General features: G+C 38.5%; 1 protein-coding gene across 6 annotated transcripts in view; it reads left to right on the top strand.

Annotated features, from left to right (window-relative positions):
* The window catches only part of LOC309389150 (protein transport protein Sec16B-like), a 62,193-nt gene that overhangs the window by 14,129 nt on the left and 24,163 nt on the right, over positions 1-23,901 (top strand). For all 6 annotated transcript variants that reach the window (XR_014174903.1, XM_081947161.1, XM_081947163.1 and 3 more), the window contains exons 7-17: positions 121-268; positions 5,214-5,371; positions 6,684-6,745; positions 8,820-8,955; positions 9,783-10,013; positions 10,904-11,001; positions 11,100-11,181; positions 13,568-13,685; positions 14,207-14,318; positions 18,986-19,091; positions 20,539-20,679. Coding sequence is in view for 5 of the 6 variants with exons in the window: in XM_081947161.1 (XP_081803287.1) it covers positions 121-268; positions 5,214-5,371; positions 6,684-6,745; positions 8,820-8,955; positions 9,783-10,013; positions 10,904-11,001; positions 11,100-11,181; positions 13,568-13,685; positions 14,207-14,318; positions 18,986-19,091; positions 20,539-20,679 (1,392 nt within the window). In the remaining variant the exon portion in view is untranslated. The remainder of the gene's footprint in view (positions 1-120; positions 269-5,213; positions 5,372-6,683; positions 6,746-8,819; positions 8,956-9,782; positions 10,014-10,903; positions 11,002-11,099; positions 11,182-13,567; positions 13,686-14,206; positions 14,319-18,985; positions 19,092-20,538; positions 20,680-23,901) is intronic.

The raw sequence follows: 23,901 nt of genomic DNA, 5'->3' as shown, positions 1-23,901 counted from the left end.
TGATTTCCTATTTTTTTCCCAATAGTAAAATTCCTTGGGGAATTATAGATTATTTTGCATTGTTTTAATTCAGGCTACCATTTACTCCCATGTATTTTCTATGTTTTCTCCCCTGCATAGCTCTCATTGCCTGAAGGGCTAATCCCCCTCCAACAGTACAAGGAATCTGGTCTCAGTTCCAGCAGTTATGAGCTTAGTCAATATATGGAAAATTCTTCCAACTACTATGAAGCAGCTCCCTCCAAGGATTGGAGCCCTGCTCAGTCGGGTGAGCTATTCAAGGATAAGATGCAGGGTGAAGGTAATAAGGCTAAATACTTGCCAAAGACCGGATAGAACTATGGTGAAACTCAGGGTTAGAGAACAAAAAAAAATCTATTTGGTTCTGAAGGACCATCTGAAGATTCCCCCAAATTTGAATGCTGGGACTGGATTGGGCTAAAAAGCTGGGGGAATTTCATAGCAGCTTGATCTGTAAGGAGGGAGAGGTGTTCTGTGTATAAAGAAGGTCTGAATAGATCTGTCTATGATAATTTTAATTTGAATAACATGGCTATGATTTCTTGTTGTGATATTAGTGCTAATTTGGCTCATTTTCCTTTGAAGGATATGTTATGCTAAGATTGGAGAGAAAGACCCTGTTTTATGGTCTACCCAAAGGAGAGTTAGATTGGATGGTCTTAAGGACTTAGGGTTTTTATCTTTTGACTTGTGATGTTTGCTCCAGATTTGCATACTAGTTTTGGGTGAACTGAACTTTCTATGCCCTCCCTTTCTAGGTTGTTCCTAAAACTTAAAAAAAAAATAGTCAAGCTTTTATTGCGTTTATTCCTACTCTACAAAAGTATCTTTAAAAAACTAGCATTATTTTTATTATGTTCATTTTTTTTTGTATAAAAGTTTTTTATTTTTAGACAAAGACAAACAAAACATGAAACATAAAACCATCAACAATTACATATACATATAGCATGTCGTTTGGTTACAAGCATTTGTGCATCATCGCTTTCAATTATATATAAAATCACAGATTGTCATCAAGTATACATAGGTACGTTATTATCATTATGGATCATACGTTCAGTTTACAATTGTTATTCCTTCATTTTAAACAAATATTCTAGAGATTAGATTCATGTATATACCAACATTCCATTGCATCATTATTAGTCTATTTAGTAATAATATTCTTTCTAGTATCACATTCTATTGTTCTTGCAATATGAAAAAAATCTCCAACATTTTGTACTTGTGCATCACCACTTTCAGTTGTATATAAAGTCACAGATTATCCATCAAATATACAAAGATACGTTGTTATCATTGTACATCATATGTTCAACTACAATTGTCATTCCTTCATTTTAAACAAAATATTCTAAATATTCGATTCATATATATATCAATATTCCATTGCATCATTTAAATCTATTTAATAATAATAAGTCTTTATGGTATCACCTATCTCATTCTATTATTACAATATGAAAGACTTCTCCAAAATTTTTCATTTCCATATTTTTTAATCTAACCACTGATAGAACAAATCCATACCTTATAAAATTGTTCATCTTGTTCTCTAATTTCAAATGTCAATTTACTCATTTCAGCACATTTCATTATTTTTTGAATAACTTCCTCCTGCGTTGATAATTTCTTGTTTTTCCAATTTTTTGCAAATACAATTCTAGCTGCCGTTAAAACATTTACAATCAAATATTTCAGATCTTTATTATATGTTTCTGGTATGATTTCCAATAAAAAAATCTCTGGTTTAAAGTCTATGTGTTTTTATATCATTTTCTCAAACCACGTGTTGATTTTAGTCCAGTATCTTTTAGTTTCTATGCAAGTGCACCACATATGGTAATATGAACCGGGTGTCTGATGACATTTCCAACACTTTTCCAACTTGTTCTTGAACATTCTTGCTATTCTCGTTGGTGGTAGGTGCCACCTGTAAAACACCTTATACAAATTTTCCTTGTATGCTGTTGACATTGTCATTTTATAATTTTGAGACCACAATTTCTGCCATTTCTCTAGTTCAATCCCATGTCTAAAATCCCCCCCAAGCTATCATAGTTTCTTTAACTTGTTCTTCCTTTAACTTAACTTCTAGTAAAATGTCCATATAATTTTTAAATTACTTTTCATCACTACCTGTCAAAATTTTATCTAATTCAGTCATTTTATCATAGAAACCTTCCATTTTACAATCTTTATCATATCTAGATTATATTTGCACATATGAGAACCAATTCATTGCTGTTCCTTCCTGTTTCAACTCTTGCATAGATTTAAGTTCACCCTCTGCATTCAATATTTCACCATATCTAACTATTTGTTCCTTTTTGTATATTATTGGATATGAAAAAGGTTCAATAGTTGATAGCCAGACTGGAATTTTTAAATAATATTGCCTTTTGATTTTCTCCAAATTCAGTAACAAAGCCTCCTGTAAATAATGTCTTCTAAAACAACCCTGTGTTTTAGTTCCGTTATACCATAAAAAAGCATGCCATCCCAACAGTAAGTCATTTCCTTCTACAGTCAATAATCTGGAATTCCTTAATGTTATCCACTCCTTAACCAACATCAGACTTGTTGCCTGGTAATATAATTCCCAGTTAGGTAAACCCAATCCTCCTCTTATTCTAGCATCTTGTAACAATTTTAATTTTATTCTTGCTCCCCCCCCCCCCGCCAAATAAACTTCAGCACTATTTTATTTAATTCATCAAAAAAGTCTTTCCCTAATCTAATTGGAATTGTCTGGAACAAATATAAGATTCTGGGTAGGATGTTTATTTTGATTGTAGATATTCTACATATCATTGATAGTTAGTTGTAGGCTTTCCCATTTCATCAAGTCAGTTGCAATCTGCTGCTTAAATTTATAATAATTATTCTCTTTGAGTGTGCTGTATCTTGCAGTTAAGTATATCCCCAAATATTTGACCTTATTTGTGACTTGAATCTCCAAAGTTTCCGCCAATTCTTCCTTTTGTCTTGATGATATATTCTTTGTCAAAATCTTCGTTTTATCTTTATTTGTTTTCAAATCTGCTACTTTTTCATATTCCTCTATTCTTTCTATCAATTTGGGTACCGTTTCTAATGGGTCCTCAAGGATAAAAACCAGGTCATCTGCAAATGCTTGTAGTTTATATTCTTCTTTTTTGATTTTCATTCCTTTTATTTCTTTTTCTTCTCTGATCTTTCTATTTAAAACTTCTAATGATAAAACAAAAAGTAGAGGTGATAGTGGGCAACCTTGTCTCGTACCTTTCTTTATTTCAATAGAATCTGTCAGTTCTCCATTTATCATTATCTTTGCTGTTTGTTTGTAGTATATGGTTTGTATGGCTTGGGTAAATTTCTTACCAAAATTCATCTGTTTCAGTTGTAAAAACATAAACATAACCCGAAAAACAAATGGCTTTGATGTTTTTAGATGCACAGGAAGCATTTGATAATGTGTATTATGTTCATTATTGATAACATTTGAAAACTTGGTCTGAGAGGATTTGTCTGAAAATGGTGACTATAAAATATTGAATAAATAATATATTATTCCTGTTGTCTGCCCTAGATTTCCCTTTAGATTGGGTTTTTAAGAGTATTGACTGTGTTCATAGCTAAATCAGACTTGATGGAAATGGCTCTAGCTTTTAAAGATGAAACCTAGAAGTAAGGAGAAATTTTCTGAAACTGATTAATCAATGGAATAGCTTGCCTCTCAGAGTTATGGGTGCTCCATCACTGAGGATTTTCAAAAATAGACTGGACATCTCTTTGATTGGGATGCTATCTGGCTTGAGCACAGGGTTGGACTCTAAGACCTCTAACTTCCCTTCCAGCCCAATGATTCAATATTCTACAATATTCTACAATCTGAAATGGCTCCAGTCACATAAAATAAAAAGTGATGTTCACATTGAAAAGCTAAGTAGCTGTATAGAAGCAGGGAGCCAGCCATCAGTTGCCAGTAGCTTTCTTCCTTGTAGTTTCTCTTCCCAAGCAAATGATTTTCTCCCAAGCAAAGAGACTTCTGGGTATCAAAGTGCACCCAAAGAGAAGAAATCTCAGTGAGAGAAGCTATGTATAGAGCTACCAGATCTGAGTTATAAGAATTGGGATGTCTTTTACATGGTGTTAGAGTTAGAAGGTTCTGTATTTATTTATTTTTTGCCGTCATCTAGTGATCATCTGGATTTCTGCAACCCAGATTGGCTTGGAATGGTGCATCATTGGCAGGAATAATGTTTTGCACTTCACAGTCATATACTCTTGGCTTTTAAAAGCATATTTGTCCCAGGCTCTCTCTACAAAATGTATATGATTATGAGTATATACATATGGATGTATATGTAGCTGTAATATAGTTTTGAGCAGTTCAAAGGCTCTAATCAACACCTACCAGATCACCATGATCTCTGCATGACAAGGGGCCAAAGGATGCTTTCCTTTGTTTCCCTAGAAGATGGGCACTGCATTTGAGGAAGTTTGCATAAAAATCTGAATCGTATTATCACTCTCCTTTTCAGTTTTGAGAGGAAGCATTTTTGAACTAAATGGACTAATGCACAAAGTTCCACTAAGAGCTGTTCTACTGTACCTAATTTTAAGGACATGTCAGAAGGAAAGGATGTGCTCTCATATTTCTGTAATTACAAAAACTGGATACCTGGTAAATAATGACCAATTGATTAAATTTGATTGCTGCCAAATCTGTACTATAAACTCATGGCACCTTGCAAATGTCACATTAAAATGGACATAGTAACAATCTAAAAATCAGTACATTTTTGATACACTATACATAGTAAGACTTGCATAATAGCAATATTGTACAATCAGTTAATCAATTGTCATTAATCCATAATCACATATAAACCAATGCCACAGTTCAAAGAATCTGGACTAGAATCCAACTTGGTAACTATCAATTTATTTTCCATTGTGTTTGATTTCTGAATAGATAGACACTGGGACATGGTTTGGGGATATTTGTGTTCGTAGTTCTTTTAGGGGTATCAAAATGGTAGCCCGCATGCTGGATGCATCATGCACAGGCCACACCCAGCCTGGCTCCACAAAGGGAACAACATAGCGAAACATCACATGATGGCAATGTGACGCTGCAAGTTTGACACCCGTGATCTAGGCCATTTGCCCACCAGTAAAAGGACTGTCTTTTTGTCTTCTAGCTGAAGACTTCCAAGCTATGTCTAGCCATGTGACCTCCTCCAAATTTACCCTCCCTCACGTACCCCTGTGTTTTGGAGCTGGAGGGCAGCTGGTCCGAGGATGTCCAAATGATCCAGCAGATGGACAACCTGCTCTTATTGAGATACATAGCCTTGAGGTAAACATCTAGTTGCCCCTTAGTAACAAGGTACGATATTGCATATCTTCTTACATGGAATCAGAACTGTGGCACTATTTGATTGATCTTTGTTTCTTATTCCTTGGTTTTACTTTCTTCTCGGATTTACCTATCTAATTTATATTTGTTCCCAGTAAACAATATCTTTTTTTCTATAAGCACCTCCCATCAGTCCTCTAATAGATAATGTAGTTGTTATAATGCATTCTCTAGACACCCTCAATTTCTAACTGTTTGGCAAAAGCATCCAACAGATTTTTCAGCATTCAGCTTACATATTAAATACTCTGAAAAAAGGAGAGTGCAGAGGTTATGCAGGCAAATAAAGTCTGTATTGCAAATTGCATTTTGTAACCTACTTGATTATGGAGATCCAGATGGACTGTAGTTAAGGAACTGCACTTTGAGTTAGGAAGAGCATGATTCTAAATTCTCCCTCCTCAAAGATAAACCCCGAGGTCTCAACTGTGGCTTTTGGGCTCAGTTTAGATTTACCATCAGGCAAGCTCTGATATCCTTTTAGATCAAAGAGATTGACATAAGAAATACAAAGTTCTTTGAACGTTTATTTAGAAAACAATAAAGTCAGATTTCAGTGTACCACGGAAAGGGAACCAGAACATGGGTAGTCCTGAACTTACAACCACAACTGAGCCCAAAATTTATATTGCTAAGCAAAATAGTTGTTAAATGAATTTTGCTCTATTTTACAACCTTTCTTGTCACGGTTGTTAAGTGAATTACCACAGGTGTCAAGTTAGCAACATGATTGTTAAGTGAATCTGGCTTCCCCATAGATTTTGCTTGTGAGAAGGTTGCAAAAGTTAATCATATGCCCTGGGACACTGCAACCGTCATAATATGAACCAATTGCCAAGCCAAGCATCCAAATTCTGATCATATGACCATGGGGATACTGCAATGGTGTGAAGAAGTCACTTTTTGCAGTGCTGTTGTAACTTTGAACAGTCAATAAATGAACTATTGTATGTCGAGGACCACCTGTAGATAGATATGCAAAAGGCATATACTTTCTGCTGACTTAAACCAGCATGCTGTGGCATGCTGTAGTATGCTGGATAACTATAGTTTGGCTTAATGAGTGTAGGCAATTATTGTTAGAAGCCTACTTGTGAACATAATGCTAAACTACCAAATAGTTTCTTTGTTTTGGCTTAATGTGAGTTATAAATCCATTTTTTATGAGTGAACCAGGCCATTATAATTTATTGACAATTTTGCCATACTAAAATCAGCAAGCCATGCCTTTGAACCTGCTTCTGTTTTACAGATTATTCTACATGACACTGCTGAGCAGGAAACAATGAGAATCTTTCCAGGACCACTAATCAGGTACAAGACCTGAGGGGAGAATAGGTTGGCCCTTGCCCTTTCAAACAGCAGCCACATAAGCCAGCAAAGTTTGGACTAAGGGTAACAAAATGGAAGTAGATGAAAGTAATTTCTGGGGAAACTTTGGAAGTTCGCCTGTGTCAGGTCCTTAATAATACAGGTATTCCTTGACTTACAACGACAATTGAGCCCAAAATTTCCACTCCAAAGCAAGGCAATTGTTAAGTAAGTTTCATCCCATTTTATGACTTTTCTTGTCACAGTTGTTAAGTGAATCACTGCAGTTGCTAAATTAGTAACATTGTTATTAAGTGAATCTGGCTCTTCTATTGACTTTGCTTGTCAGAAGATTACATGAACCTGGGACACTGCAACCGGCATAAATACACACCAATTACCAAACGCCAAATTTTCATCATGTGATCAATGTGAAAAACAGTCATAAGTCGCTTTTTTCAGTGCCATGGTAACTTTGAATGGTCATTAAACAAATGGTTGTAAGTGGAGGACTACCGGTAAACGGGTGCAGTATACAATACTATTTTAATTAAAAAATTTATGTAGCCATCTATCGATCCAGGTCTTAAGTGCTTTCCTGAAAGTTAAAACCATGGTTAAAATGACAGTAAGCTTCTACAATTCTTGTTCATTCTGACAAATAAATATGGGACTGTTGGAAGAGATTTCATCTTGGTTCAATTCCAAGTGGGGAGAAAGACACTGGAAACATGGAGACTGCTTGGAAGGATGGTTTAATGCTGAACAGGACCACATGGGCTTGAAGTCCCAGGTAGCTGACCACATGGAGGAGATATATATATACTCTCTATATATATTTATACCCTCACTTGGGCCTTGCCTTTGAGCTTCCTGTTCCTGTGCGAGAAATGTATCCTATTGGCTGTCAGACTTCTAGGGGGCTGGGGTCTTAGCTAACTTTGTATCTGACTGTCTGTATCCCAGGCTTGGTTGAATCTTGCTGGGTGATATAATGAAGGCCAATTTCCTATTGTGGCTGAATAGCTTTGCCCTGAAAGGATAATTCCATCATCCTGGAGCCGAGGTCTTTTGTTTTGTAGATAGACTGGCCCAATCATTTCTCCTGTAGATAAGCTGGCACCAAAACAACTGCTTGGGGCAGGGAGCTGGATCTTTTGTTTCTGTTTCCTTTAAGATTTTTATTTCTCTTTTAGGGGAAATATTCTGCCTTTTTAATATTTCTTAGAATATTTCATTCTTCTAGGAGAGGGGTAGATGCTAACTTTCTACATGACTAAGAAAAGATACCATTGGGATTTTCTGCTTCAGGCATCCCATACCTTAAGGGGTGGCTTTTGTTATGGCATTTTCTCAGGAGAAAATTTGATATGTATTTAATATGTTGTGAGTCAGAGAAAGTATTGCCCAGTAATCCACTGATTTTAGTTATGTGGCAGAAGACTAAAAGGGGAGAATGTAGGAAAAGGAAAGAGGTATTTACACATTTCTTCATTATTTGCTGGAGAATGTGATTACTTGAACCACCTATTCCTGTAGCTGGATCTACAGGACAAGCTGCACTTTTGCTTTTCAGATGCTGGATAGATTGCTGGCTTGCCAGAAGTTCCCGTTATGGGAGCCGGCAGGGCAGTCTTTCTAAAGTCTATAATTACTGGCTAATGGTCCAGAATGGCTGGCTGACATTTCATCAAAGGGGAATGGTGACAGGAAATGGTCTCCTAATAGCCAGGAATCGCTCTTCAGCTTTGGGAGTGAAATACTCATCAAAGAGGATGACAGATCTGGAGGAGGCACAAAAATGGCTTATGGCAGTTTGATGTATGAATGTGCAGAGAACGAGGCAGAAGAATCAGGAGGAAAGTGTGTGTGTGTGTGTGTGTGTGTGTGGGTGGGTGTTAACAGAAACATGGGTGTTCTCTAGGGAAGGTGACATAAATGATTATCTAGGACAAGTCTTTGCTTTTCTGTGAACTGCTTATACAAAATGGCACAAGAAAAGATTACACAGATGCATTAAATCCTGCTGAGACTTAATTATATGAATGTTGTGGCCTTCTTTTCTTTTCTCTTTCAGGGAAGATCTGCACAAGGTGGATGTAATGACATTCTGTCAGCGCAAAGCAGCCACTGGCTGTGACCTGACAACTAAGCAGGGCCGAGATTCTGCCTTGCTTTGGAAGCTCCTCCTCCTCCTTTGCCGACAAAATGGAGTAGGTATAACAGAGGGCAGTCTTGGGTGCTTATGGCAAATGATGAATTCAGTCCAGACAGGATGAGTCTCTATTCTTCTGGGTTGCGGGTAGGTAGGTTGTCCCCCTAACAGAATATACTCTGCAGATCTGCAGTATTTTAATTGTTTCCTTGGGGTGTCTGATGATTACACAATTTCCAACCTGACATAGTTACCGGTCATAGCATTGAAGTCAGAGAACACCTGATCTCTTCCTTTCCCCATTTACCCCAATATTGACAGTGCTGTGTTATTGACTTTGGAAAGACTCTGGTCGGTCTTGTGCCTGAATATCCTTTTGTAAACGTATGGAAAGCATATGGGCTGCCCCTCTGGCGAAGCTTCCCTCCATCAATGACGGGTTCCTCCACCCTTTCCAAATCTTTTGAGGTAGCTTTTGGAAGACATTAAGACGATGTTAATTCTCAAATTCTAGCAGTAAAGTAAATGAGTTAATCTGAAGCACAGATTTGATGATTGAGAAATCGGTTCTTGAATCTGTTTTTCATGAATTTGGGCAGCTTATTTCCTAGCAAAGTAAAATGTTAACTGTCAGGGGAAATTTCACCCTGACAATAATGGTACAATGTGACTTATCTCTTGAAGATAACTTGGAAGGAAAAGCCATAAATTACAGCCATCCTTCTGCTGCCATCAGTTCGGCTAGCAAACAATTAACGCAGTGACATTAACATTAAAAACAAATTAAAGTATGAGACTGTCCCTTTCCTTGCTGTGTTATTACCCCTGATATTTCTGATCTTCCAATCCATCTAATGTGTGCTGTTTTGTCTCTCCCATTCGCAGTCCATGGTGGGATCAGATACAGCTGAGCTGCTGATGCAAGATTGCAAATATCAGGGAAAGTACAAGAGACAAGAGCCACGGGTGAACCTGATTAACCTGACGGGAGAAGAATGGCCAGTGCCTGGCTGTGGAACCATGGACCTTCTCACAGGGGAGATGGTCCCAATCGCTGGCACACTAGAGCAAAAAATAGAGAAGTTCACCAAGCTCCTTTTCTATGGCAGAAAGAAAGTAAGAGCTAAATCTCCATGTTTGCTTTCTGAGGGGATTATGTGCACAGAGCCTTGGATCACACTTATATCGTTATAACCTCAAATGATTACTCATATGTCTGTGAATCCACAGTTTCATTTCGCATGAGAAATGCGGGGAGAATGCAAATCAGACACCATATATTTCCACAGAGAAATATATTGCTTTTATTGAGAAGTACAGCACTATTAGACTGTCTTTTAATTAAACTCTATTTTAAAGTGTTGTACTCCATTGGTTTTATTATCTTCCTTTATGGAACTTTGTTTTATTATTATTTACTTTTGTCAAATTATTTTCATGGAACATTGTTTTTATTATTTTTGTATAGCTCTTGGGGCTCCTTCATGAGGAAAAAAACGGTAAAAAACTAAATTACAATAGGAATAGTTAAGCAAATGATTATATTGGTTCAGAAGTGACAGTTTGATGTCTTTTGCATGTTTAAGGTTACAGCTTACACAATCTCTTGCCACTGGCTATGCTTGCTAGTTGATTTGAAACATCTAGAATTTCCAACCCTCCCAAAGGGTAGCACAGAGCTTGCTCTGCATGTCAAAGACCCACAGGGCCACTTTTTCAGATCTTAAAGAATCTTAAGTTGCTGATCTTGTTCTGCTTAATACCTGTTTTTTCTGTGGAATATAATATTAGGGTAATAACATTTCTCTACGTTTTCTCGATTCTCCAATCCATTATACTTAGCACTACCCTGTCCATGGGATACATTGGAGACCACTGATATCTAGGCTAGCTCTCATTTGCCATGAACCTTGACTGTTAGTCACATTGGAAAATAATAATATGGGATAGAGTAGGGTGCACTTGGTGGATGTCAAGAGTTTTGATTATGGTTTGCTTGCTCATAGGAAGCCCTGGACTGGGCTATGAGGAACCAGCTGTGGGGCCATGCACTCTTTCTATCAAGCAAGATGAACCCAAGGATTTACAGCTGGGTCCTGACTGGGTATGTAGAATGCTTTGCTGCTTCTTCAATGTGAGCTGATATTTTAAATGCCCATATTTGCCATGTCTGACAAAATGATTTATTCTCTCCTGTTGCAGGTTCACAAGCACACTGGCCTCCAATGATTCTCTGCAGACACTTTTCCAGCTCATGTCTGGGAGGATACCCCAGGCATCTTTGGTATTGGTTTATGCCTCCACCCCTCTGCTTTCATGGGTCCTGTGTATCTGGCCTAGGCAGGCGAGCAGGACGTCAAGTGAAGATGGACAATGAAGGGTAGCTTAGATGGAGGGGCCAAGCCTAAAGCACCAGTTTGATGGGACCAGGGGGAATCCTCTTGGTCCCTGGAGTCATGGGCTCTTTGTGCAGAGAGAGCAGGGCAGAAATGCTACAAAGCATCTATTAGGGTGCATAAAGTAGAGAAGCACCACAGTCTAGACTAGGGCTGTCAAACTCCTGGCCCATGGGCCAGATGCATCACATGCTGGCTGCAACCACAGCCTGATTTAGCAAAGGGGAAAAAAGTCCTGATACGTCAAGTGACACAACCGTAATGATGTGAGTTTGACACCCTTGATCTAGACATCCAAAACTAGACTTTGATAAAAGCAAAGCTTTTTTTTTTACTAAGAATGGGCACTTAAGGGGATTGCTGGAATCACTTACTGTTTTTGTCTTTCTCCTTCCTGCCACCTCTGTGCATGTGAACATCTGAAGATGCCATAATTGGTGTAGGCATGGCATATGTGCAATTCCAGTAAATGTCTACAAGGCTCAGCAGGGAAGATTGCTCAACTTTTTCTAGCTGTCAATATTGACAATAACCTGTTGACACCAGCAACAATTATGGATTGCTAGGATACCCAGACTTACCGTAGTTATTGGATTGGTAGAATCCAGGGCTAAACCAACCTTCTCTATTTTGACATTTTAATCTAGAACAAAACAACAGTTTTGTTGACAATGCTTGAGAAAGCATAAGTTACAGCACAGAAGGCAGTGGGTTAAAAAGGGTCAGCTATATTCTATTCATTTATTTGGTGGATAAATAAGTTAAGCTTTTTAACTGATGGACATGTTAGCCGTACCTGAAAAATGCTGAGGAAATATTTATGTCTTAAATTTATTGGCTATGTTCTGGGAATGATTAAGAATAATATTGGTCTAAAACAGGACTGTCAAACTCCTGGCCTGCGGGCTGGATGCTTCATGTGCTGGCCACACCCACACCCAGTTTAGCGAAAAGGAAAAAAGTCCCAATACATCACATGATGCTGCCGTGATGGTGATTTTGACACCTCTGGTCTAAACCAAAAGTGATTATAGTTAATCAATAGTGTCAAGGCTGAATTGGAATCAGCTGATTCATATTTAGGCTGGGATTTAGGATCCGGCAATCTGACCTTCAACTGAACAAAGAAGTGTGGAATGTGTTAAAGTGTGAAATTATGCTGTTCTGGGTACCACTTCCTGCCTGCCAGTTTTAGGACCCTATGCTGCACTTGTCCCTTCTCTTCTGAAAGGGGTAGTCTGCTGCAGTCTAATTGACCTAGACTGCAATGGTGTGGACATTGCCTCACATATAGCTAGCCTGTATTCCAGTGTCCTTGATAGGAATATCTCTTTCAGGTTGCATTCTAAGTGCATATTCTACCTTCTTTCTTTGCTGGATGACTAGGGCAAATTAAAGCATAGTTTGATGAAGGAATGTGTTTACTGGGGTGGAGATAGTCTGAATGAAACACTGAGAATTCTCATAGAGTAACTGTTCTGCTATTACCCCCTTTCTTGCTGCATTATTGCTTTTTTCTTATGAGCATCCAAATCATCTATATATGTGGTTCCTTGGTTCCAGGTTCTCTAGCAATCTAAATATTTCCTGCTGAGAAAGAAACCATGAAATCAAAAGGTTAACCACTGATCCATGGGAGGCAATAATGGGCCCAGAAACTTTTGTATACTTCAGAAGGCAAAATGTGCTGAAAGTTTACCTCAGGTCAGCCCTCCCCAGTCTAATGAGTCAGTGAGGTGACTGACTCATTAGTGTTGGAGTCAGACTAAAGCAGGGGTGTCCAAACTTGGGAACTTTAAGACTTGTGGACTTCAACTCCCAGAATTCCCCAGCCAGCCAATTCTGGGAGTTGAAGTCCACAAGTCTTAAAGTTCCCAAGTTTGGACACCCCTGGACTAAAGAAAGCAGATTCAAGTGCTCCCTCAACTCTGAAGCTTGCTGGGTCATTTGGAAGTGTTCTCTCTCCTCTCCCTCCCTCCCTCTCTTGCTCTCCTTCTCTCCCTCTCTCTCCCTCTCCCTCCCTAGTTGTAATGTCAGCACTGGCAAAGATTATATATTTTCTTTGTGCTTCAAGTCTGAAATCCTCTGTGTTTTGTTCAAGGTTCTTTTGCTAAACGCATGAACCAAAATGGTACAACACACACAAATTGATTTGTTTCCCAAATATTTGGAGCATTTTCCCTGGATCTTATGCTATACAGAGGAAACAACTTTGAGCAAATAGTGACATTTAATCTCTTTTGTACCGTGTAATTTCCCCTTTTTCGACTGTAGTCCTGTGGAGATGAGAAGTGGGGGGACTGGAGACCACACCTGGCTGTCATGCTGTCGAATCAAGTAGGAGACCTGGACCTGAATTCCAAAGCTATCATCACTATGGGAGACACATTGGGTGAGGAAATTCATACAGACATGGGGTGAGGTGGTGGTGGAATGATTTCCAGTTCTAATGCCAGAGGAGTTGAATCTGCATTCCGTAGTACTTCAGCTGCATGCAAATGGAGGAATCACTTAAAGAGGAAAGGCTGTGTGGGAAGAATCACAGAGATATCATCCCTCTGCCAAACCTTTGATCCTCACTTGATCTTTTCATATAATTCCTCCTGTCTTATCTCCTTTCTCCACATCTGCCTGAAAAAACAATAACAATATCAGAAATGATCAATGAGGTTGGCAACCACAAAAGAACTAGAACTTTTGTTGTATTTAGCTATACAGGATTGGCAAACTGTTATAATGTCTTTAAAAGAGGGGTAATGTGGATGCATTTTAATGCTACCAAAAGGTTGCAGTTTTTCCCAATGAATTTTCTCTTTTCTCATAAGGCTTCCTTTTTCTTAAACAATCATCATGCATTTTGCATTTTCTTATGCTTTTCCAATAGATTAATGTGTGCCCTTTTTATTTATGCAGCTGGGAAAGGGTTAATAGAAGCTGCTCACTTCTGCTATCTGATGGCAAATGTCCCTTTCGGCCACTATCCAGTTCAAACAGATTATATGGTGTTGCTGGGAAGTAGTCAGAGGTGAGTGAACAAGAAATAGAAGTTCCCACAATGTAAAAAAAAAAAACCATTTAATTTTATACTTTTCTTTCCCAAACTGGGGCTTATCCCTTTCAAAATTCCCATGATACTGATTCCAAGTTGAAGCAGATCTGAAGCACACTCAACATTATTGGATGGTGCTTGAAGACAAGATAGCATTTTCTGCTGAGGTGGTGTGAGATGGTATATGAGGATGGGAAGATAAATAGTTCATGTAGTGGGAATTAGAACTAAGTTTAGGATTATATTATGTCTATATACATCTATATCTTTATTATATACCATTGTATTCTATATTTCTTACTTGGGGACAACGACTTGAGGCTGGCTCATATTTAAGTGGGAGTCTTAAATATGAGCCTTAAATAACAGAGTCCTAGGCTGCATTAACAGAGGGATCAAGATGCCGTGAAGTGTTAGTACCATTTTATAATGCCCACACTTTTCATGCCACATAAATACCATACTTGGAATATTGCATCCAATTTTGGTTGCCACTGTTGAAAGAAATGTCCTTCGGGGTTTGGCTCCAAGTGGGGAAAAAGACACTGGAGACATGGGGGCTGCTTGGAAAGATGGTTTTAATGGTGGATAGGACCACATGGCTTGAGTCCTGAACAGAAAAGGTGATCACATGCTTCAATGTTGGGGAGAAGAAGAGAAGGGAGGACTGAGATGCTGAGTCTCTGGTTTTATGCCCTCTCTGGCCTTTGATCTTGATCTTGTCTTCTGATTGGTTGTCAGACTCCCATGGGGCCATGCAGGGGCAACTCTCTAGGCTGCGTTTTGAATCCAGGTTTGGTTGAGTTCTCAGATGCCATGTGGTGAGTTGGGTAAAGGGCCAATATTATCATGCCTTAATCTCATCCCCCTGGAACTGAAGGGGAGAACTCTTGATTATGTAAAGGGACTGGCTTGGCCTTCTTAATGGCCCATTGACAAAATGGATGGGGGCAGGAAGCTACAGGAAGCTATTCTCTCTTTAAACATGTTTCTTCCTTTTCATATCCAGGAAAATGTAATATTCTGCCTTTTCAATATTTCTTAGGATATTTCATTTTTCTGGGAGAGGGCTGGGTGATAACTTCCTACGCCACAATATAAAAAATGTTGAGATTCTAGAAAGTGTGCAAAGAAGAGCAACAAAAATGATTAGGGGACTGGAGGCTAAAACATATGAAAAACAATTGAAGGAATTGGGTATGTCTAATTTAATGAAAAGAAGGAGTAGAGATGACATGATAGTAGTGCTTCAGTATTTGAGGGGCTGCCATAAAGAAGAGGGGTTCAATTATCCAAAGCACCTGAGGGCAGGACAAGAAGCAATGGATGGAAACTAATCAAGGAAAGAAGCAGCCTAGAACTAAGGAGAAATTTCCTGATAGTGATGATAATAAGTGGAACTGCTTACCTTCAAAAGTTGTAGAAGAGACTGGGCAGCCATTTGTCTGAAACGGTGTATGATTTCCTGCTTGAGCAGAGGGTTGGACTAGAAGACCTTCAAGGTCCTTTCCAACTCTGATTTTATTTTTGCGGGATTTCAGCTTTCAAAGTCTTTAGAAGACTTGACTGTTGCTTCAGTCTAAAATTATTGAAGTCCCACACCACTGGAGGTCAGCAATTAGGACATGCTCAGTGGTGGGTTCCTACCGGCTCGGACCGGTCTCCCGAACCGGTATTGCTGCCTTCAAACAGAGAGCGAATCGGTTTTTAAAAGTGGACCCACCCACCCGCCTTCCCCTGGGTTATACTTACCTTTATTCCAGCTTCTGAAGCCCAGCTGATCTGGGGCGGCAGATTGAAATGCCACTCCTCAGCTGTTTTCCTTTTGTTCTGAGTAATTTTCGTTCAATTGGGCACACTCCCGCTCAACGAACTGATAGTAAACCACTGCAGTGTTCCATGCTACATTGGAAGATGTAAAGATAAGCCCAACCCCCTATTCAAGACAGGAGAACCGAGTGCCGAAACAGAAGCATGTACACATGCATGCCACAAACTGGAAGAACAGACGCCCAGTGCGCAAGCGCTTGCCAGGTGGCTGCTCTTCCAGTTTGCAGCACGCGCATGCGCACAGGTCACCTAGTATTCTGGTTTCTAGCATGCTTGCATGTGTGAAGACTACTGGCCGGGGCACATGGGTGCTCCAGAAACCGGAAAATCATCTTTCTGGGCGGCTGATTTTCCAGTTTCCAGCGCTGTTGCCCGCGTGAAGATCAGCTGGTCAGTGCGGCGGAATCTGGAAGAGCAATAGGCGATGGCTCACGTGCCTGGAGAGATGGCTCTGTGTGCCACTTCTGGTACACGGGCCATAGATTTGCCATCATGAAACTATACCATACCAGACAAAAGATTGTTTAATCTTTTCTTGAAACTGTCCAGTGATGGAGCATCCACATCTCTGGGAGGCAAGCTGTTCCATTGATTAATTGTTCTCATTCTCAAGAAATTCCTCCTTAATTCTTTCTTTAACAAGCTTCCACCCATTATTTTTTGCCCTGCCCTCAGGAACTTTGGAGAATGAGTCGATCATCTCTTCTTTGTGACAGCTCTCAAGTACTGGAAGAAAGCTATCATGTCATCCCTAACCCTTCTTTGTTAAAATTAAGTTCCCTTAACCATTCATTAGTCATTCATTTCCACTATTATACTCTATAAACCAAACTAAAGTGAATGCCTCTGAATTAGGGAATAGTTCTGAAATGAAAATGTAAAGAAAATGTGGGAACTAGGCAATTTTGCAAAATTGGACATTTTGATTTTGATAACTGTATTTGAATTTAGCATGTGATTATTGATCGATTAAATGAAATGTAATGTAATTTGGTTCTGAATTATTTTCATAAAATCAGATTGTACAAAATATTAATAAAACAAAGCAGAATATCTTCAGTAGCTATAAAATAGAATGATAAGAGCACTGGAGAGAAAATAATATTGTTCCAAATAATAAATATGAGCTGTCTAAAATAGCATATCCTGTATGCTGGGATGTAGAAATATAATGTATTCGTTTCCTCTCCAGTGCCTCAGTCCTTCTTTTTTGCTATATAAAGATTCACCAGCTACTGATTTCACTAGCATTCAATGTGGATGTCCAATACTGATGAGAAGTTCAAGTATTGGGCAGACCAGGGAATATTAAGATTAAAATTAATTTTAGCTTCAATGTGGAGAGTGTTTGGTATTCTGAGGGGGCACATGTAAGTGATTCTCTAGCTGATGAGACAGGTAGTGATCTGAACTTCAGTGTACCAAAGTGCCCTGTTAAAGCTAGCTTCCTGTAAGATAAGGCAAACACTGCAGCTGATGTAATCATTCACCTTAAGAGGCACAGGTAAGGTTAAAAATCCAATTTACAGAGCCAGCAATTCCACTTATATTAATAGCGCTCTGGCCAAATAACAAGGATAAGTGTTTAATGATTCATTTCACCTTTAAGCTGGTTGTGCCTTATTAGTATGACAAAGCCAAACACCCCTTGCATCTTCAAGCAACACACGTAACCAATTCTTGAGAGTCGCTTAAAGTAATTTCTGTGAAATCACATGTGTTTAGAAATTTAGTCTTAGGTGAAACCAGAGTTTCTGCTTCCTGCTTCCACAGAAGTTAACAATGAAGTATCCAAAGGCAACCCTTGTTATTATTTTTCCTCCGTTTTTTTCCCCATTTAAGGCAACCTCCCCCTTTCTTAAGTTTTCCTAATCTTAAATACAAGTTCCCCTTAAAAAAAATAAGTAAAGCAACAGCTCCACCTAGGAGTAGAGAAACAACCTCCTTGTATCTTTCCAGCTCATATTATATTGTAAATGAACTCTTAGGCACTCAAAATGAAACCATGGAGACAGCTGGTCTATAAATACATCCCTCTGGGAAGCTATTTGTTGAGCGGAAACTTAACAGGAGTTGGGTGGGTAGTGAATCCCTTGAAAGGGAGCTCAAAGGGACAAGTCCAAATTCTGTTTATTACACAATAAGTATCCCTATTCTTTCCATTCCACAGTAATCATAAGACAGAGGTCTTCCAAATTCATTATTTCTACCTTGCTTTATATTTTCACTAAGTCTCCATTTCATGAAGCAGACACAAAAGAAAGGAAGAAACTCAAAATGTTGCATTTATTTAAAGCATTTACATACTGTATTGTCTTCCACTTGTTTAGTGCCAGATACTGACTTAATAAAATAAAAATAATGATACAAAAATGAAGCCTCCATATTGTTGAATGAAGAGGAACAGAGAAAAATCAAACAGTGCTAGCGGGAAACACATTTCTGTCATGAGCAGTTTTATTTTAAAGTCTATTAAATATAGTGTATTCACCAGGGAAGAAACATTAAAAATAGATTCCAATTTTTAGAACGAGATTTACCTTTCATTTTTCATAATAGACATGATGTGCCATTTTCTTTAATATTTTGAAAAATATCTAATAGTGAAATTTTGGTAATACTTCAGTGAAGCTTAATTGCCCATTAGTTTTTAAATTAGTTAAACGATCACCCACCATTTAGACTGCCAGCATCTCTAATTTTATCCTCCAACTTCTATGGAAGACACTATTTGATGGAAAGAATAAATTGGGCTCTAAGGATGAAATTAGCTTCTGCTTCTCAACTCTTGATCTGATTTTTTTTTCTTTCAGCCAGAACTTTTCCCAGTTTGCAAGGACAGAATATATTCACAGAATGGAAATCCTTGAGTATTGTCGGTTACTGGCTTGTCCCCAAGCTTACATCCCTCCTTTCCAGGTAATAACAGGCCAATTAAAAAGGGCCAAATGTTCACAGGCCTTTATAATATAAATATTTCCTGGAGTGAGGGCCTCTTGTTTAGTTTAGCCAATTTCCATGATCTGATGGAAGGAGGCAGTTGTTGAACTTCAAGGAGAGCAAAGCTTCTGGGGAAGGGATATAGCGCAGTACAAGGCATTCTATCTTTTTACAGTAAGGAAGAAAAGAATAAGATGCTGTAAAAGCAGAAGCATTGAAATCTCTTTAGTAGGATGAATGCGAAGGAGCAAATAACAGGTTGCTTCTGACTCAATGGTACCAGAAGGGCAGTGACATGCGGTGAGGTTTATGGCTGGTGAGGCTGGTGACGTCATCAGGAAGGCGGAGAATGGGAACACGTGTGCAAGAGGCTGAGGCAGCCTCAGCCTCCTGCACCCGTGGTCCCATTCCCCGCCTTCCTGAGTCAATATGAAGGGGACCGCGGAGCGCGAGCCGGCAGAGAGCGCTCCGCAGTCCCCTTCATGTTGACTCAGGAAGGCAGGAAATCGGACCACGTATGCCTTTTCCCTTTTCCCTTTTTTTCTTTTCATGATGAGAGCGGTGAGGCTCTGCCTCCCCTGCCTCCCCTGACCGCACGTCCCTGCAGAAGGGATCCCCAAGCTCTCGTACAGCAAGCCCCACCTCTTCTGGTGATGCCCTTGCTGTCAAAAGAAACATTTAAAAAGCACAGCTGCAGAAAGATTGCCCATTCCTGCTTTATGAAGATTTATTTAAAACTATTCTGAGCGCTGTAGCCTTGAATGGAGAATCTGAGGTAATTCCACTAAAGTATGTATGCTTATAGTTACCTCTGTTAATTTTTCTTCAGTCCAGGTTATAATTCAGTGGTCTATCAAAATTATAATCTCCAGGGCTGTTTGTAGTAAATAACAATAATTCTCCCTTCCCATCTCTCCAATAATTCAGCACCACATTGAACACCACTTATAGTCTTGTGGGAATGTAGGAATTGGCTTTCTAAGTGATACCATGCACAGCAGTTACTGGGTAATAAATGTCAAAAGTACATTACTGCCAACTACACTGCCAAGAAATTCCAAGGAGTATTGACACATGTTTAACTAATTGGTTTCAAAATACTTTGGAGAGGAATCTGTAGTCTGCACTAGGAGTTTTTATACTTGGAATTAATTAACAGTATTATTTTGACTATTGAAAATATTTCATGCACATGAGCTCAGTGATTTATTTATCAAGCTTATTAACGCGGATAATAATATTCACATAACATTTCTTGGGTCACTACTTTCTCCTTGACATTTGACCACAGTAGTTAACTCAGTATTTTAAGACCAGGATTCATACAAACAGGAGCAGATGGGAATGGGTAACACTGAGAATAATTCGAGCGTGTGAGTATTTCCTCTCACGCGCCCATATATTTTCTCTTAATTCTTGTTCATAGGTATATAAACTGATTTATGCATCTCGCCTGGTGGACTATGGTCTCGCTGCTCAGGCCTTACATTACTGTGAAGGGATTGGAATGGCACTTCTTGCCCAGAATCAGAATGCTTATCCTGTCCTCTTAGATCAGGTTATCAAGGTGAGTTTCGGACCCCAATAAGAATTGTGTTTATCTCTCAAAATTATAATTCTTCATGTACTTGTAATATGAGTTGGAATTTTACACTGCAGGGAATGTCATATATAATTCATAATGCAGTTGTATACGTTGTGGGTGTTTGTTTATTTATCAAATTCAGACTCTGTCCATCACACTTTCCTTTTTGACTCTGGTCAGTTTACAGAGTTAGTCTTTGTGTTGTGTTGTGAAAAGAGTTGGGAAAAACCTTTTTTTAAAAAAAGTAACACATGTCAACCCACAATGCAGATTTCTTTCATTTGCATCTGCAATGCAATAAATGAAAGATTAAAAGGGAGGGACATGATGCAAAACAAACTGTGTAAGATATTAAATGTGTACTTAGCACTGCTTTCAGCAGCTTCTTGGGGCTCTAATCAGGACTAGATTGCAGTATATGAGAAGAGTTATTATATTTCCTCCCAAAATAATGGTTGTGATAAATATGAACATTTCATGATTGGTGCAGATTAGAAACTCATGCTGGTGCCAAAGGGTAGTTCTTTCCAATGCCAAATAAAAAGGGGGGAATTTTATCTGTAATAGTGGCATAGATAGTGAAGCAATGGTTCTCAACCTTTTCTTCACCATGGACTCCCTTTAAATACCTTTTGTAGCCACAGACCATGGCCATGGACCCCTAAGACTTAACTCAAGTTTTAAATCATAACATTTCTTCAAGCCTTCGCAGACTCCCTGTGACAGCATTGCACCTGCCCCCTTGCAGATCGGTCTGCAGATCACAAGCTGAGAACCACTGCACTAAATGATTTTTCCTATTCCATAAGAATTAGAACCCTGACTGCTATTTAACAGCAACAATAATTTCAAATACCCTATTAATGCATTGGCAAAGTAAGACATTTTCATTACATAAGAGGGACAAATATTTTCAGAAGCAAACTACCTATTTCCAGGCCCTCTTGAGTTAAACCATAATAGAGATAATTTATAAATATGTCCCTGTGTTCACAATAGCTTCTTTTTTGAGTACAAGAATTCTTTTTTGTACAACATGAACAAACCAAAGCACCCACTCTTTCAAACATCTAACTCTCTTTTGTGAGCCTACGGTATAGAATGGATGCATCTTTTGTAAGGTTAAGGTAGAGTCCTGTGGGCTTTACTATGCTAGTCATAGTTGACTTTATTTTATTTTTTAAATAATTTTTATTGTTTTTCTCTTTTCACCATATATTACAATCGTTATATCAACAGTTTGTACATTGTTACATCGTCTTATCTATACATGTTTTTCTCTCTTTACCATATATTACAGTCATTATGTCATCTTATCTATACATTTTTATGATATTTTACATAGTTACCTAATTTATATACAGTTCTATGTTTATTTATGTATATTGTTTTCGGCTTAATTATTTTTCTTATTTTCCAACCATTCATACCAATTATTCCAAATTTCGTAGTATTCCGATTCTTCTTTGTCCTTTAATTTTACAGTTAATTTGTCCATCTCTGCACAATCCAAGGTTTCTTTTATCACTAATTCATCCGGCGGTGTATTATTTTGCTTCCAGCATTGGGCAAAGGCTATTCTAGCTGTGGTTAGTATATGTGTTAGTAGATATTTAATTTTTTTTGTGTAGTTCCCTTTGATTATTCCCAGTAAGAAGGTTTCGGGTTTATAGTCATAGTTGACTTTAAAGGGCAGTGCTCATTTCCGTTTCTTCAAGCCATTGAGTCAGTGCTGTGCAAAGACATTTCCATGGTCATGTGGCCAGTGACATCATGCCGCAGCACAAGTACAGGCAGTCCTTGACTTACGACCACAATTGAGCCCAGAATTTATGTTGCTAAGTGAGAAATTTGTTGAGTGAATTTTGCCCCATTTTATGATTTTTCTTGCCACATTTGTTAAGTGAATCACTGCAGTTGTTAAATTAGTAACACCGTTGTTAAGTAAAATTGGATTCCCCATTGACTTTGCTTGTCAGAAGGTCGCAAAAGATGATCGCATAACCCTGGACACTACAACTGTCATAAATAGGTACCAGTTATTAAGCATATGAATGTAAACCATGTGACCATGGGGATGCTGCAATGGTCATAAGTGTGAAAAATGGTCATAAGTCACTTTTTTCAGTGCTGTTATAACTTCAAAGAGTCATTAAACAAACTGTTGTACATGGAGAACTACCTGTATATGACAAAACATGGAATGCTGTTATTTTCCCACTGAAGTGGTACCTATTTATCTATTTGCATTTACATGCTTTTGAACTGGTAGGTGACAAATGATGGAAGCTCACTCCATCACACGGTGGTAGGACTCCATCCACTGGAGTATAGATGTTCTCTGGCGTGTTTTAAGCCATTGAGTCACCTTGCCTCTTGTGTCTTTTGTGCACTGACTATATTTATATTCTTTCTTACTACCATGCTGAAAATTTATTTTTCCGTCTTCCCATTTTTAAAATTTTTAACAGAACAGGAAAATAATGACCGGAAAGGCTTTGCTGGGATTGGCAATGCTATGAATTGATTTGGGAGGGGTTACTCATTCCCATCTATTTCTGATTATTTTCTATCCATCCCTGTGGCCATGGTGAGGAGAGGAGAATTGGGAAAGCCATAGAGATAAGCCCCTTTTTGGACCTTTGTAGAATTTTGTTTCAGGCATGGACGTTAGAGGGGAAATTAATCTTATAATAAGTTCAGACAAATGGGGAAGATGAGTGATTTGTATTACCAAACAAAACTGGATCTCTTTGGGGTTGAGTCTAACCCTGTGGAGTTAATTAACTATTGTAGATACAAACTCTGTTTTGGATATCGTTTTTTCCCTTCTCCAAAACCTGTCAAATATATCATGCAAATAGTAAGAATGATTTTCAGTTCCTGAACTTTCAGAAAGACTGAACCGCTTCTCTCTTTTATCTATAACAATGAGATAACTCCAGTGATATTCACATCAAAGTAGGCATGTAGAAGCTCATAAAACAGGGGTTTTTGACCAGGATGCTGCCATGGCCTTCTTCCTTGTTTTGACCCCTCCCTACTAGAAGCTGCTGCATTGTCCATTTTTATTATAAGAGCAAAGAAAGCAACTTGATTTCAATCTCTGTCTGAATGAAAACCTGATTTTTGTGCACAATTCTTAAGCAAGAAAATTGCATTTGATTACAGGTTTATTATTTGAAACTCCTTTAATATAAATGG

Source organism: Natrix helvetica (genome assembly GCF_964273705.1).
Source record: "Natrix helvetica genome assembly, chromosome: 3".
Classification (NCBI taxonomy): domain Eukaryota; kingdom Metazoa; phylum Chordata; class Lepidosauria; order Squamata; family Natricidae; genus Natrix; species Natrix helvetica.
Note: the sequence above shows the minus strand (reverse complement) of the source record. Positions and strands in the feature narration are given on the sequence as shown.